We start from the raw sequence: 16,821 nt of genomic DNA, 5'->3' as shown, positions 1-16,821 counted from the left end.
TATCAAGCCCCTGTTAGGAGATAGGTAGAAGGCTTCATTGCTTTCTGATCATGACCATTGCATTGATTAGGGTTCTTAAATCTTTTTTTTTTACAGCACTGTTATATTATTATGGTTCTGATCACTTCACTCTGCATCAGTTCATACAAGGCATCAGGGATTTTTTTGCATATGTCCTTTCACCATTTCTTGTAGTGCAGTGATTTTCTATTACATATTTGATGGACACTCCTCCCCTTCATTTTTATTTCTTTGCTGTCACAGAAAGAACTGCTTTAAAACTTTTGGTACCCATGGGTTTTCTTCTTCTTTCTTCTCCTTTTCTTCCTCCTCCTCCTTCTTTGTCTTTTTTTTTTTTTATAAATGTCAGATATAGCTTTAACAGTTGTATTGTTGGATTAGTCAAAGGATGTGTACACTCCCGTAACTTTCAGGGCACCTTTTAGGGAACAGTTCTAGTGATTTCAGAATGACTGAACCAATTCACAGCCATACCAAACAGTGTATCAACATACCTGTTTTCCCACAACCCCTTGAAAAATTGCCTCTTTTTGTTACCTTTGCCAATCTGGTAGATGTGAAGTACAACTTTAGAGTTACTTTAATTTTCATTTCTCTAATTACCAGTTATTTGGAGCATTTTTTATGTAGCCAAAAATTGTGTGAATTTTTTTCCTTTGAGAAAAACATTTCTAATTCTAGTCCCAATGCCCAGAACTCATCCCAAGGTCTTCTAAAAGTCCTAATGTCCTAATCACTTGAGTCAATAACATTAGTCTCCTATTTGGTCTTCTATCTTCATCTCTCCTCATCCCAGTACACATTTGTGTTTAGTTATCTCACTTTCCTCCTCCAAAAGCTTCATTGACTCCCTGTTACCTCTAGAATTAAATATAACCCCTCGGTTATTTAAAGCTCTTCACAGCCTAACTCAATTCTTACCCTTCCAGTTTTCTTGCACATTATTCTGCAGCTCTAAATTTATGATCCCTTGAATATACTTTGCAATCCAACCATACCAACCTACTCACAGTTCTGAACAAACATTTCTCCATCTTCTATCCCTGTGCCTTTGTAGTAGCAGTCCCTCATGCCTTCAGTGGCCATCCTCCTCACTTCTGCTTTTTAGAATCTGCATTCAGAACTCAACTCAAGTACAACCTTTTATATAAAACATTTGCTGAAATTGTACTCTTTTATAAAATACCTTGTATTCATTTTAGAAGTGTTATCTATACCTTTACATATGTATATGTTTTCTCCTCTATTAGAATGTCAATTTATCTTTATCTCTCTAGATTTTAGCACAGTGCTTGGTATATGAAATGCTTATTTGTTTGGTTGATTGAACCTGAAAGGGGCAGCCACCCTCCCCATTTAACAGATGAGAAAATTGAGACTCAGAAAAGTCACATTATTTATTAGAGGGAAGCAAGTTAAAGCAGGCACTTATTTGTTTCTTTCCATATCCTAGATAATATCAAAGTACAACTATACCAAGTACAGCACTTTCTGTTTGTACTTTTTTTTTTCATAAAAGTGATTCATTCCTGCCAAGTCTAGCCTTAGTTGTATTTACCACCATCTAGTATTGACCCAGATAGTTTGAAATTGAGGTCTCTGCCCAGTGTCTGAAGAGGTCTCCCGCAGTTTGGGAGTGCGGTGGGGGTGTCTGTTGCTACTTCATTCTTGGAATTTCTGGGTGGTTTGGAGGAATAGTTTGGAAAGCTGTCCTTTGCCTCATTCGGGCTCTCTCAAATTTCTGGTTCTTGTCTGGGCATTGATTATCCTGGAGAAGAGAAAGAGCAAGGGGAATTCCCTGCTTTCTGGGCACTGCCATTGCTAAGGCAAATTCAATAGGAAAAATAAATGGAAATTTCAGACGAAATCCACAGAATCTTTGAAAGAAGACTTTGTAATTGGAGCTGTCTGGGCTCTGGAATCAGGAAGGTCTGGTTCAAATATCACTTCCCAAATGCACTGGAGGTGTAACCATAGACAGGTCACATGGTCTCTGCATCTGTTTTCTCGTTTATAATTGAATGGGGCGCAGGGAGAGAGGGAAGGCATCTTGCAAACAATTATGTATAAACAATTTGTGAGCAGGATAAATCAGAAATAATCTCGGAGGGAAGGCAATGACATCAAGTAAGTATTGTTAATTCACATTTTAAAACAAGAAAACCGAGGCAAGGTGAAAAGGAAATGAATCAGGATTATAGTAAAGTCAGAATTACATCCTAAGTCTCACTCAAATCTATAACTCTTCCCCCCCTTTTCTATCACTTGCTTCCACTTGATAACTCTTATTGAATCTTTCTCCTCTGCTTGTTGAATTGGATTCCCCAGCACAGTACTAGGTTTTGTGGGATATTCAGAAGAAGACTTGGCCCTGGCCAGCAGGGACCTTACAATTTAGTCGGGACAGGACATGATTAGCAAAAATAATAAAAGGTTATATTATAACTAAAGATTAAGTTGTATAGTACAGTTTCAACAAGAGTTGAGAGATAGGAAAAATCCAAGTAAAAAAAAAAAACAAACTATGGCTGGCCTTTTAACCTGGTTTTTGAAGGAAGCCTCTATAAGACAGATGGAGCCTTCAGGCTCTAGTAAGAAGCCCACATCATTAAATTAGAGTTGGAGTTCTATCTTTTAACCCCGAGAGTAATCCTTCTGGCAGGTTCTCCTAAACATAAAAAGAATCTATTGCAGACAAGATGAAACAACTCATTCCCATCTTCATATTATCTTCTCCTCTATAAGAGTTCAAGAAGGTGACCTCATTCCTAGGCAATGTATCTATGTCCAGGAGAAACTCTAGTGCGTCATCCTGCATGGGAGATTTAAAGGCTTTGGTATCATGGCATTTCACTTAAAGCTTAAATCTGGAGCATGAGCTCTGCCTTTGCCAGCTGTTGGCAGGCCCCACAGTCACTGGAGTCTTGCTTTTAGCCTCTGCCCCCAAATGCTTTGTAAACTTTTGCAAAGTCATCTACTACTGCCTATCTGCTTATGTAATAAGCAGTTGCTTTAACAAATATTTCATAGTTTTTTCTTTGTGGCATTTTAATTTCCCCTAAGCTCTGTATCCTCCCTCGCCCTGGTGCTCTATTCCCCCACAATATGATTTCAAACAGCTTGTGTCAGAAGGACAGGACTAAGATGATAGCTTCTGGTTGTAATTCATCCCAGAGGGGTGTGATGATTAAGAGAGATAGTGGTGAGTGATAAGGTGCATAAGGTGAAAGGTCAGAGGACCATGATTCTTTCCCCCAGTTGTCCCCAGTTGAGAAAATGAGCAATAACTATTCTTGCTATCTCAGAGGCTGACAAAACTTGTGTTTGTGGAGTTGGAAGGAGAAGGTTTTATAGTGTCTCTATTCAAATCCAAATCTGAGAATAGTCATCTCTGAACTACTAGCTGGTCACCAGATGAAGTGAAACGATGGCCAGCTCTTGTGATTTGTGGCTATGTGAGAGAAATGTCATCCTAATGTCAAAGCTATCAAATCTCTGAACCTGAGGTCCCTGTGACACAGTTATTCTAGCTGACCAAGAAAGAGAATTCTTTCAGCCACGTGTCCTCTAATGGGCAAAAAGGCATCAAAAAAGAATGTTGATACAAAGAATAGATCATCTTAACTTTGGAAATCCTGTCTTCCCTCAATACCTTGATGAGATATGGTATATATTGGTTATTTTCAAGACTTTGCCCCTGATGGCCATGGCAGTGGTCCTCAAACTACAGCCCGTGGGCAAGATGCAGCAGCTGAGGATGATTATCCTCCTCACCCTGGGCTATGAAGTTTCTTTATTTAAAGGCCCACAAAACAAAAGTTTTTTTTTTTTTTTACTTAAGTCCAGTCCTCCAACAGTCTGACGGACAGTGAACTGGCCCCCTATTTAAAAAGTTTGAGGACCCCTGGAATAAACACTCCACAAATGCTTGTTAACTGATTGTTTTGATGTTAGAACGTTCACTGATTCTTAAGGTTGAGCTTCTGGCTGCATTGTACAGAAATGAAGGGAAGAGAAGGGATGTCTACACAATTGACTTTCAAAATTGGTTCTCTAATATTCTGTATAGAGGGTTGGTAGAAATGTTCTGATTGAGTCCATTAGCAATCCACTATCCCTGGGTATATATACTCTAAAGTGGCCTGATTGTTTAAGGGGTCATGGCCACTTTGAAACCTGTGGTACTCTCCCACCAATCCAGTTGAACTATCCTGTGAATATTTTTTCAGGATGCTAAGTATTGCAATGGAAAGAACACTGGATTTTAAGTCAAAGGACCTGAATTCACATCTCCTCTCTGTCACCTCTATCTGTAAAGCTTTGAGCAAATAATTAGATCTCTCTGGATTCTAGATTCCTTCTTGCAGCTCTAAATCTATGATACTGCCACGGCACAAAACATTTTTAGAACTCCTATTTTGGAATTGTTTCCAGATCCTACACGCCAAATAGCCTCAGTGGTGTCCACCTGTCATCTTTGAGTTTTGGAAATAACTAAAAAAATTTCAGAGACATATAAAATTGAGACCAAGTTAAGTGATAGTAATTTGATTTAAAATGAGATGTGGCTATAATAATGAGACTGGTTTTTTTTTTTTAAATCAACCATCATCTGGTTCTTTTTAACAATGAGGTTATTCAAAGCAACTCCAATAAATTTGTGATAGAAAGAGCCATCCTCATTCAGAGAGAGAATATAGAGACTGAATATGAATCAAAACATAGTATTTTCACCTTTTTGGTTGTTTGCTTGTTTTTTTTTTCTTTCTCATTTTTTCCCTTGTGATCTGATTTTTTTTTTTGCACAGCATGACAAATGTGAAAATATGTTTAGAAGAGTTGCACATGTTTAACCTATATTGGATTGCTTTCTGTCTTGGGGAGGTAGAAAGAGGAGAGAGGGAGAAAAATTTGGAACTCAAAGTTTTGCAAAAGTAAATATTGAAAATTATCTTTGCATGTATTAAAAAAAAGTAAAATACTATTAAAAATTTGACCCTATCTTAAAGAACATAGATTTAAACTGAAAAAGATCTTGGAGAGCTATACAGTCCAAAGTTTAGAAAACTGAGATTTAGATATACTGAGTTACTCATCTAAGTTCACATAGGTAATAAGTGAGCCTCAGAGCTCAAATCAAGGTCTTTTGACTTCAATATCAAGAGTTATCAGTGCAATTTCACTTGCTCCCACTCCCACCAATCCCTCAATATGTAATTCATTAGAAGAGGAGAAAACACTTTTGGATATATGAATCTAGCCTTTAAGTTTTATTACTTTATGCTTTTGACTTATAAAGTTTAGGTGTTATCAAAATGGTTTTTATGCTTTCACATGGTTGTTGAGGTGAAAAATAATGAATGCAGGCTAACTTGCTTTGGTGTCCTTAACAAGGACCCCTCCGAAGCTACTCTAGCTTCAAGACATGCTTTGAGTCAGGATCTACTAAAAATCCTACCAAATCAACTTCTACCAACCAGAGGATATGTTAGCTCAAAGCAAGAAACATTTAATGTAAAAACAAGGGAAATCCTATTTAAACACACGGGAATACACTTTCTTACAAATTTCCATGCCACTTGTGCAAGAAGGAGCATGTATGGGAACATGTGTTGGCTGGGGAATACATGTAGGAGAGTTCATATGCATAAATACCATGTATAACGAAAGTAATAAATATTTCTGGGGCCAATTCCCAGCTGGAGCCCCTTTCTGTCTTGGGTAAGGCTGATTGCTGCCTTTTTTTTTTTTTAAATGCTCTGCAAGCTTCTGGTGTTCTCTACTTCCTTTTTCTTCCACCAGCTAGTCCTGAGCAGCTGTGTTCTCAGTTTTCATCTGCTGGTTCTCCTCCAAAACTGCAGCAACAATGAGGTCAGTGCTCCACAGGGGTGGTTGCTCAACTTTTAATTTAGCCTTTAGCCTTTGGGGTTATTTTGGCTCTTCTATGAGTCAGACACACAGCTGCATTCAGCCAACCACCAAAAGTCCTAGGCTTAGAATTAATCTTGACTTCTGAACTTCTTTGCTTCTGCCTCAACTACTATGCCTTGAATTCATTTTGTATTTAGACTTATGGTGAATACCTTTGTTTCAGCCCACTTTTTAGTAGTGTAAGTCCACGTAAATCAGATCAAAAGCTTTACTCAGCAAGATTAGAAAGAAGAGGGAAGGTAGTATATTTTGCAGTAGAGTAAGTTGAAAGAAGAGTCTAGGAATATGCTGGAGAAATATTGCCAGACTAGTTGAGATTCCAATGGAATACTGGAAAGAATGTACATTTTTCCCTTCATTCCCAGAAATGTCACATCAAAAAGCGGTACTTCTGGGAAGGTTGTCCAAATGTCGAGCCAAATATACTGTGTTTGGATTATGTTTATTTATATCTGCCACAGTTAACCTCGGGGATTTTGACATTTCTTCTCATTGACCCTATTCTCCCCCAATATTGTGCTGGAGAATTCCCATGGCCCAGTTTTCTCCCTTAACTATATTAACATGGCTTTTTTCTCCTTTGAGTTGTACTTGCTTCATCCTACTTCATCCACTCTTAATTTTTTCTCCTTGTTATTCCTTTGAGTTATAAACCCAGTTTAAAATATGTCAGAATTGAAGTGGACCTCAAAGAAAATCTAGTCTAGGACTTCTTCAGGGGGCCAGTGTGTAGATTTCAGGAAGTTTATGAGTATGGAAGGGAGTGATGGTGGTAGATTATTCCCATGTTTCAGTATAATTAATTTTCTTTGTCATACTGTGTATTTTATTTTGTGCATTAAAAATCATTGTTTGGATTTCAGTAGAGTGTCAAATGGGCACATGACACAAAAAAGTTAACAACTGATCTAGTCCCATTCCCTCATTTTATATGGCAAGCAACTGAGGCAGTGACTAGTCCATGATTAAATATTCTGGGCCATTAGCAGAGCTAGGACTTGAATCCAGGGCTTTTTGTTCCAAGTCATTCCCTTCTCTCCCCCATGCCCCACATGTATACCACATGTATCCTTATCTGGTTTCAATCTTTACCTCATCAGTTACTTTGATTCACTTTTTTTTGAGGCAGTCAAAATTAAGCGACTTGCTCAGGGTCACACAACTACTTTCTGTACAGAACAAATGTGCTTGATTGATGCTAGGGGAGATACAAAGTTATATAAGACATGGTCTCTGCCTTTAGAGATATTACAGTTTAATGCAAGATAAGACTTTAGGGGGTTGATCTTTGACTAACTCCTAGTCCAGAAGGCTCAGAATGTAAAGGATTAACAAAGTATTTAAACTAGTTGTGAAGAGAGCTTATGTCCTGACTCCTTTGGAATATGTGAACTCAGTGGCACTCAGCCAACCACTGAAAGCCCTTGGCTTAGATTAATCTTTATTTTTGAACTTCTTTGCTTCTGCCTCAACTGCTACACCTTAATTCTCTGATAGAATTAAATGGATCAATCTCATTGAACAAACAGGACTTTAAATAGCTAAGCCATAAGGACAATTGAGTCCGAGGGAATTTAGCACTTTATGGAAAAGAGCTTTGCAGGGAGTGAAGAGGAGAGGATTTTTTTAATCCCCATCCCTCCTTGACCATGATGCCTTCTTTTTCTTTCTTTTCTTTTCTTTTTCTTTTTTAAAAAGTTTCAAAATATATACAAATATAGTTTTCAACTTCACCTTTGTAAGACCTTGTGTTCCAATTTTTTCTCCCTTCCTTCCTCCTCCCTCTTCCCTAGACAGCAAGTAATCCACTATATGTTAAATATGTACAAATCTTTTATACATATTTCCACAATTACATGATATCTTCTTCATATGATATCTTGCCCAGAGAAAGATACCCCACCTAGCAGTTTGAGTTCATCAGTTTGAGCCACCAGTATATGAGGAACCTGGTTCCTAAGGAATCCCTCTTTGAGAGGAGTAGAGAGAAGAGAATACTTCTTTCTTCTTATGTAGTCTGGCCATGTTGATTTAAAGTGGAGTGACTTGACTTGTAGGAGGAGTCATCAATCAAGTATGGAGCAGGGACATGTGTTCTAGATGTGGAGTGAAAAATCACCACGGGAGGAAATAACTTCAAGAAACCAGACTCCTGGCAGCAGAGAAAAGAGCTGACTGTGAAGAAGAACAGATCCTGGGAACCCAGCCAAGCGGCACTTCCAGCAAAGATGCTCCAAAGAAGACTCTTATGAAGAGAAAAAGGATCTTCAGACCTTAGAGCAGGGGTCCTCAAACTATGGCCCGCGGGCCAGATGCAGCAGCTGAGGACATTCATCCTCCTCACCTAGGGCTATGAAGTTTCTTTATTTAAAGGCCCACAAAACAAAGTTTTTGTTTTGACTATAGTCCGGCCCTCCAACAGTCTGAGGGACAGTGAACTGGCCCCCTATTTTAAAAGTTTGAGGACCCCTGCTTAAAAGTGTCACTAACTATGAGTTACTTTAGCCCAAGTGTGTCTTCCTACATCTATCTGTACCTCACTACTACTGTACTTTTTAATTTTATGTCTGTTTTTCCCACTGATGCTATGGGAGACCATGCACTGAATTTATTGGGGTGGAGGAATATTTTATGCCATTTGATCAAATGCTTTTGCTGAGAGCTCATTAAGGGTATTGGCTGATTTTTCATGGAAAATATACTGGTGAACTTTTGAGGTATCTCTGGTACTTTGTCAGCAAATGTGAGTGTAAATTGAGAGAAGAATCCAGAAAGGGGTTTTACTACATAGACACATAAGATTGCATAGGTACATTGTTCAATTCAGTCATTTTTCAGGCTTCTCTGATGTTTTGGTGACATCAAACCCCCCATTTGGGGTTTGCTTGGCAAAGATACTGGAATAGTTTGCCATCTTCTTCTCCAGCTCATTTTACAGATGAAGAAACTGAGGCAGAGTTGAGTGACTTGTTCGGGGTTACATAGCTAAAGCTGGATTTGAATTCAGATTTTCTTGACTCTAGGCCTTTAGTCTATCCACTGTGTTACCTAGTTGCCCAAAGTACAATAAACAAACCAATCAGAGATATTATTTCTAAATTTGTCAAAGCTTAAGTCAATTGAAGATAGAGACTGAGTTGAGTATTCAGAGGTTTGTGAGATAAAAAAAAATTTTTGAGAACTCATCTGTAGTTATCTTAATATAATGATAAAGTTATCAAGCAGATGAAACAGACTTAGAGTATCAGTAGGGAATATGACTAAATTTTCAACATACCTCACACTTTGCCTCAATCCTGGATCCCTTCAAAGCTACCCAAGTTCAAAATGCACCAATGTTGATTTTGTTATGTTTTCTATTTCTTTATGATTTCTTTGGTTTTATCTTCTATGTCTAGTCTTTTATGGGACAGAACTCTTTGGGATAGCTCTCTTTACTTATCTAATATTTATCTTCCTGTAGAATTCCAAGTCATCAAAATGAATCCTTTCTTAAATGGGCTAGAACAGGGAGGGATTCTTAATCTGGGATTCACAAACTGGGATTGTTTGGTTTTTAATAAATTGAGAATTATGTTTCAACTTAACTGATTTCCTTTGTAATATATATTTTATTTTTATTTAGTTAAAAATATTATTCTGAGAAGGGATCTATAGAGTCCAGAGTTGACACCAGGGTGTTGGAGAGGTCCAATATACCAAAAAAAAAGGATTAAGAACATTTGGTCTGGAGCCTTCATTTGTTAGGAAACTCAGAAGTGAGTTTTTCCTCACAGGTGAAATCACATTAGTTAGATCCTGAGGCAAATTCCCTTAAAAAATTTGATTTATTCAATAGTTGTTTCTGAGATGATTGGTTGAATGATGGATCATTCTGGATAAATAGGAAACTTTCTTTAAAACTAGAAAATATAAAGTCTGGAGAATGTGAGATAATGTCATTATTAGAGTTTTTGCTCTGACTTCTATTTGGAATCTAAGCAGTCTTACTTTCTAGGAATCCTTCCTGGGACATCAGATACTGGATCTGGATTAATGCTAATCTGTGTTCCTCATTGCTTTTTCTTCTGTTTAATTCTAGGTCTATTAAGGACATTTTAATCACCCTCCAGGAGACAAGTGCTGGAAGTATTGCCTCAAAACAGGAGCATAGGGTCATTGTAATTCCTGCTATAAAATTAGACCATGAGTCCCTCCCGGTTTTGTATTGTCTTCCTGGGATTAGCAGTTTTAATATGTCAAACACAGGGGTTTGTCCTGCCCAATGCCACTCATTTGGAGAATTTTCTGAGAAAATATCAGGATAACCAGCCTCATTCCAGAGGCAAAAGAGCCATCCCCAGAGCAGACAAGGAAGAGATACTTATGCTTCACAACAAACTGAGAGGCCAGGTCTACCCATCAGCCTCAAACATGGAATATATGGTAAGTGTTCTGCAAAGGAGGAAGGGCTGGGGCAGAAAGTCTAGCTTCGTTTCTTCCCTTTTTAGCTTCTCTGCAGGTGTTTTTCTTCAAAGATGACCAATGATCTCAATGTCTCTTTATAACTTTTTTTTTTTTCAGGATCCTTTACCTTATAAATATCTAACACTATTGCCTGATTCTTTCCTTCATCTGGAAAACTCTCCTCTCTTCCCCTCAGTAATACCTAACACTCCTCATTATTCTGATGCTTCCTTGATTCTTTTTCTTTGGTTAATCATATTTTCATGAAATATTTTATTCTTATGTTACTTCCATCTCTGAATCTGAAAATTATAATGACTCTTGTTTGGTGATCTTTGTTTTCCCCCTCTATTTTCCTTTCTGGCTAATTCCTTGGTCTTTGCATTGGGAAAGAACCTTAGAAAACATTAAGACCAACCTCTTAATTTTATTCATGAGGGAACCGAAGCATAGAGAATGAAGACACATGACTATCTCTTTCCCTCTAACTTTGAATTTTCTCCCATAGTTTCCGATCACTATTCCCTTTCCTCTTTTTCCACTCCCAGAATGGACCTGGAGAATGGAGAAAATTAAAATCAGACAGAGTAGTGGATTGGTAGCCCCATCCAAGTCTCATTTTCTCTCTTTTTTTTTTAATTAAAAAATTTCCCCTTTCTTTTTGGCCCTGTAATTCCTGACAGTGTATGGTAGGTCTTCCTGAAATATGTCTTTGGAAAACTTGCTTCATAAAAGGAAAGGGAAAAACAGGAAAGTGAAGACAGAGTGAATGTTGTATGAGCTCCGAGTTTGGTCTTCTTAGTCATTCTAGCCTTATTGGCTAGAAGCAGGGATCCTTAGAATTCTTCATTCACACCATAATAATGGGCAGTGGCCTGGGGAAGGAAGAATGATTCTGGATATGTCCTGAGTGAGGAAATAGAAGGCCCCAAGAAGAAGATGTTTTCATTGGCCGGAGGTTTTAACTCCACCCTAATTGTACAATATTCCCTAGATGGTTTATTGGGAACAGTTGCTCATTTTTTCCCCTTTTCTACTGGTTTTTCCTGGAGAATTTAGGGCACTAAAGAGAAGTTTAAATAGCACAAAGAAAGAAGTTTGCTGTAAATTAGTGCCACTTGCAAAGGCCATGATTTTTTTTTTGTATCTCCCTATTTATTTAATGTTCTGTAGGTTATAGTTTAATGCCTTGAATCTTTTATTTTGATCCTGTTTCAGTTTGTTTCAGTGTAAGGAGACTTCCTGGGGCTGAGATCCAGAGACATACCAGAATAGCCTTAGAACCTTGTCTTAAGGGAGAACCAAAAAACTTAGAAAATCATGGGATGTAAAACTGGAAAGGACCTGAAATGTCATCTATCCCCCACTTTTAACAGTTGAGGAAACTAAGGTCCAGAGGAATCAATTGACTTACCCACAGTCACACAGATGTGACAGAGCCAGGAATAGAACGACAGTCCTCCAACTTCAAATCTAGTGCATCATCCCCAGCATCACCGTTAGAGAGCGCACAGTCCAAACCCTTAATTTAGACTAAGGAACTGAGGCTCAAAGGAGAGAATCCCCAAAGTAAAGAAGAGAGCTGAAATTTGAATTAAACTCCCTGAATCTTAATTCAGGTTTCCCTCACTGGACTGTGAATCCTCCAGAGACTTGTTTCTGCACATAAAGACAGAGGAAAAGGGGACATCCAGAGACCTTGTTGCTGATTTGTGAAGTAGTTAAGCTTTAGCCATCTATCTCCATCAACTGATTCCCCTGGCTTCCTTCAGAGCCCAGTCCAAGCCCTGCCTTCCCCAGTCCTCCTTTACCTTAGCTTTCCTTCTGTGCTTACCTCCAATGAATCCTGTTTGTGCAATTTGTGGTTTATGTATCATCCCTTCCCACCCTCACCTTCCAAAAGGCTGTGAGTTCCTAGAGAGTAGAGATTTGGCTTTGCCTTTTTTTTTTTCTGTATCCCCAGCACAGTGTTTGGCATATAGCAGTGGTTCTCAAAGTATGGTCTAGCGAATCCTGGGGAATCTCTGAAACCCTTTTAGAGGGTCTACAAATTCAAAAATAGTTTTTATTTCCAATATGGTAAATGTCTATAAATATAACCCAGATAAACAAAAACGCTCTGGAGAGATCCTCAATAATTTTTAATAGGATAAAGATACTGAAAACAAAAGTTTGAGTACCACTGGCTTATAGTAATAAACGCTTATTGACTTGATTTAGGAATTTTGGACACAATCATAGAGAACCATCATCTGGCCCAGTTCCCTTATCTTACACATTAGGAGATCCAAGCCTAGAGAGCACATGCTCAGAGTTAAAGTGGGGAACATCCCAGAGATGGTCTGATTAATTTAATTGATTTATTATGTTGGATTTAAATGACCACTGTTAAAGCTACTAGAGGTAGTTAAAGCTAGATTTTTAAAAGCAGAATCATTTGACAAATGCTCCCCAGGTTTTATAGTCACTCATTCAGCAAATATGTATCCAGCCCTTTGTTTTGGGTCCTGTGCTGGGTGTGGGTAAAATAAGAAAATATATGGCTGATCCAGTCAGAGTCCCTTCCCTTGGAAGCTTATGGTCAGGTGGCAGTGACAAAAAAATGAGCCTTAAAAACTTAAAATACACTAGCAGATAGTAATGGAAGTGAGCTCACAGAGCAGTTTGTCATAAGTACAGGGTTACAGGGACTTTTATCTGGGTCTTGGAATTTGCCAACATTAATAGCCCTTTTCTGGCTAGAAACAAGAGTTTAACACCTAGTTAATGAGATCAGGTTAGGATAGGAATAGGAGAGAAAGAAACAAGCATTTATTAAGCACCTACTATAAGCCCAGGTACTGTGCTAAGGTCTTTATAAATATCTCCTTTGACCCTCTCAACAACCCTGGGAGGTAGATGTTATTATTATCCCCATTTTACAGTTAAGGAAACTGAGTCACTGGGAGATTTGCTCAGAGACAGGTATTTGAGGTCAGGCTTGTTCCTGACTCCAGACCCATAATTCTATCCAGTATGTTAAGACTCCTTGACTAGATCTGTGATTGGTGTGGAGAACTCTCTCTATCTATGAAGGTTAGCTTCTTATTTGAAACACAATGGTCTTGAAAGTTGTCTAGAGCATTGAAAAATTAAATGATTTGCCTAGGATCCCATAGTCAGTATCAGAAATCCCCAAGACAAGATTTAGGTTAAATAGTACAGACACAAGAGGCTAGCAAACTTGGGAAGAAGCTGCGATCAGAAGGTTAGCATGATTGGGTTAAGCTCCCTGGAGAAGGTGAGAATTAAAACTAAGTAGGGAGGGACAGGGGAAAAGTAAGGGCTCAGGATTTCCTTTGAATTGCTTGTGTGAAAGTAATGGGTTTATAACGCTGCTGGTCAGGATTAATGGAGAATGAATCCCGTGGTTCTCCTTTGACAAGTTTTTGTTATAGACCAGATGTCTCCTTCTTCTTGTACATTCTCAAGTGAGAAAGCTGCCAAGACCAAAAATACTCTTTCTAGTCCCTTCACTTCCTTCTCCTTTATTAGGTTATTTCTTTAGTTTTTTTTCTTTCCCCCTGAGGAACAGTAGTAAAGGTTATGGTCTGTGGCCAAAAGTTAGCAAAGTCCACTTTGATAATGAGCCGAAGATAAAAAAACAATAAACGGCAGTTTCTCAAACGCCTTAAGGTTGGCTCAACCAGATGTGAAGGAACCAAGACTCTACTCTGCCTTCAGAGTTTTAAAAGGGATTTCCATTTTTGCATAAGTCGCACATCCATGAGTGGGCTGGAGATTAATGGCTTGCTTGACCCTACTGGAGGAAGATTTCAATCACTTTGGGAAGCACATTCCAAAGTGGGAAATTCAATAAAGAGATGGTATATTTTGCTAGACTGAAGCAGATTGTATAAGGTGGAATTTTTCCTGCCTACATGTTAGAAGAGTTATAGCTGATATTGATAGTGTAGCCTAAGGTTTGCATGTTACAGATACTATCTCATTCGATTGTCCCAATAAACACGAGAAGTGAAGGTGAGAGATATTGTTATTTTCATTTCACAATTAAGGGAACTGAGACTTGTCTATAGTCATTGAATTCATTAATAGAGTAGTTGACAGTTGAACCTAAGCCTTGTCTGGTTCTCAGTTCTCTAAGCCATGTCCACTCAGATAAAAGAGTAAGAGCATCCCTGGGCACTGCTAAGTTGGGTGTAGTAGAAAAAGCATTGGCTATGGATAAAACAGCTGAGGGCCATAGTCCTCTATGGACTCTATAATCCATAGAGTACTGGACTTGGAAGTTAGAAGATCTGAGTTCAAATCCTGCCTCAGATACTTACTAGCTACAAATGCCGCTTTTTCAGCCTCAGTTTCCTCATATATAAAATAAGGATAATAATAGGACCTAATTCAGAGAGTTCAAGCAATCAAGAAACATTTAACAGCATTTCCTTTGTACCAAGCACTGCTCTAAGTGCTGTCAAACAAGCTAATATGTGTAAAGTATTTGGTAAACCTTGAAATGCTATCTTCCTTCTCCCCTTCCCTTGCCCTTCCTCCCCTTCTTCCTCCTCTTCCTCTTTTTCTTTCTCTTCTTCCCCCTCCTCTTCTTTCTTCTCTTTTCCCTCCTTCTCCTCCTCTTTCTTCTTCTCCTTCTCCTTCTCCTTGTCACTGTTATTCTATTATTTGGATTTTACAAACCTGCGTAGAATCTGAGTTCTGCTACATTCTTTGGTGTACTTGCCTCTTCCCTGGATCTCAGCTTCCTCCTTTATAAAATGAAGGAGGATAGACTTATGTGGTCTCCAATATTCCTTCTCACTCAAAACACTATATAATCTTTAGCCACTCAGAAAATGACATTGCAACAGGAAGGTCCTAGTGATACAATCTTGTGGATCTGATTTCCAAAAACCAATTTTACATGTGTTATTCTCCTGAATAATTCAGCTACGTATAACTTAAAGCAATTGACTTACCATAAGCCAAAAGACACATAGAGCTGGAGAAGAGAAATGGCCCCCATTGAGTTTGTTTATCTTCTTTCTTGATGAATCAGGAGTTCTGGGACTCTTCTTGGAGAAGGAAAATCAGATTTATCTTTAGCTTAGGGTCTCTGTTCTTTGCTTGGCCCCTTTCCAAACCACAGTAGATTCTGGCAATATATAAGGAAGGGGAGCAATACTTTAACAAATCCAGGACTGATTTTTTTGGTACTAACTTTCAAGATCTCATGCGTCATAAGGGAGTGGCTTATTGTTACCCCTGGTATTCTTCCATGAAGATGACTTTATTCAGAATTGTTATTTTTTCCCTTTAAAAATTTTCAAAAGACAGCTCCTTCATTTTAGAATGGTTAGATGTGGAAATACATGGAATCTGACTTATGAACGTTATCAAAGATAATAGGATTTTGATGTTGGATTCTTAGGCTTTTAAGCTGTTTATTTTATTGAATAAACTGAGAATGAATTGAGAAACTGAGGCCTAGATGATTTAGGAGCCTATCTATGCTCATCTGGTGAGTGGGGATGGAATGAGAGAATGAGGACACTTTTCACTTAAGGAACTTGTTTTGTTGTCTCTTATCAGCCACTCCATCCACTTTCCTATTTTTAGGGAAGGCCCTCCTACCTAACCATGACAATACTGTCTTTTCTGTTTAGAACAGCTAAAAAGGATCCAACAAGCTGCATCAAGTGGTTTCTCTAAAGACCAAATAACACCTTTTGGTTGTCTGGTTTGTCAATCTTATAAATAATTACCATTTGCTTTTGCCTGTTTTTTGTTTTTTCTTTCTCATATAGACCTGGGATGATGAGTTGGAAAGGTCAGCGGCAGCTTGGGCCCACGAATGTATCTGGGAACATGGACCTGCTACCCTCCTTGTGTCCATTGGCCAGAATCTGGCTGTCCATTGGGGAAGGTAAGAAGCAGAAAGCATCATCTAGGTTACTTTCATGATCTCTTATTATAGCTGTCAGTGGTTAATCCAGGCAACTGATGAAGCAAAGATTACAGGATTGGATCTATTTGTGGACCATTCAGTTTGGTTTTGATTTGTCACATGGCCTTGGGGTAGGGGTATTATGGAACTATTACATCAAATGCTGATGGTCAAGAGCAATGGTTCTCAAACTTTTGTTCTCAGTATCTTCATGTTGTTAAAAAAAAAAAACTATTGAGGATCTGTTCAAAGAGTTTTCATTCACATGGGTTATACTTATAGCTATTTACTATATTAGAAATAAAAAATGATTTTGAATTTGTAGACCCTCTGAAAGGGTTTCAGAGACCCCAACAATTCTTTGGACTACACTTTGAGGACCACTGGCCAAGAGAATAGCCCAGTATTTTCCATTTGTATTACTGAAAACCAATTCTGGGTACATACCCTGCTCATATTGTGGCCAAAGGATCATCTTCATACACAGT

The 16,821-nt window shown here is 38.3% G+C and overlaps 1 protein-coding gene across 1 annotated transcript in view; it reads left to right on the top strand.

Annotated features, from left to right (window-relative positions):
• The window catches only part of CRISPLD2 (cysteine rich secretory protein LCCL domain containing 2), an 80,633-nt gene that overhangs the window by 13,620 nt on the left and 50,192 nt on the right, over nt 1-16,821 (top strand). Inside the window, exons 2-3 of the mRNA XM_051974915.1 lie at nt 10,034-10,377; nt 16,194-16,312. Coding sequence (XP_051830875.1) covers nt 10,138-10,377; nt 16,194-16,312 — 359 coding nt within the window. The 5' untranslated portion in view covers nt 10,034-10,137. The remainder of the gene's footprint in view (nt 1-10,033; nt 10,378-16,193; nt 16,313-16,821) is intronic.

This window comes from Antechinus flavipes, chromosome 2 (genome assembly GCF_016432865.1).
Source record: "Antechinus flavipes isolate AdamAnt ecotype Samford, QLD, Australia chromosome 2, AdamAnt_v2, whole genome shotgun sequence".
Taxonomy (NCBI): domain Eukaryota; kingdom Metazoa; phylum Chordata; class Mammalia; order Dasyuromorphia; family Dasyuridae; genus Antechinus; species Antechinus flavipes.
The sequence above is the reverse complement of the archived record's forward strand: the minus strand, read 5'-3'. Positions and strand labels throughout refer to the sequence as shown.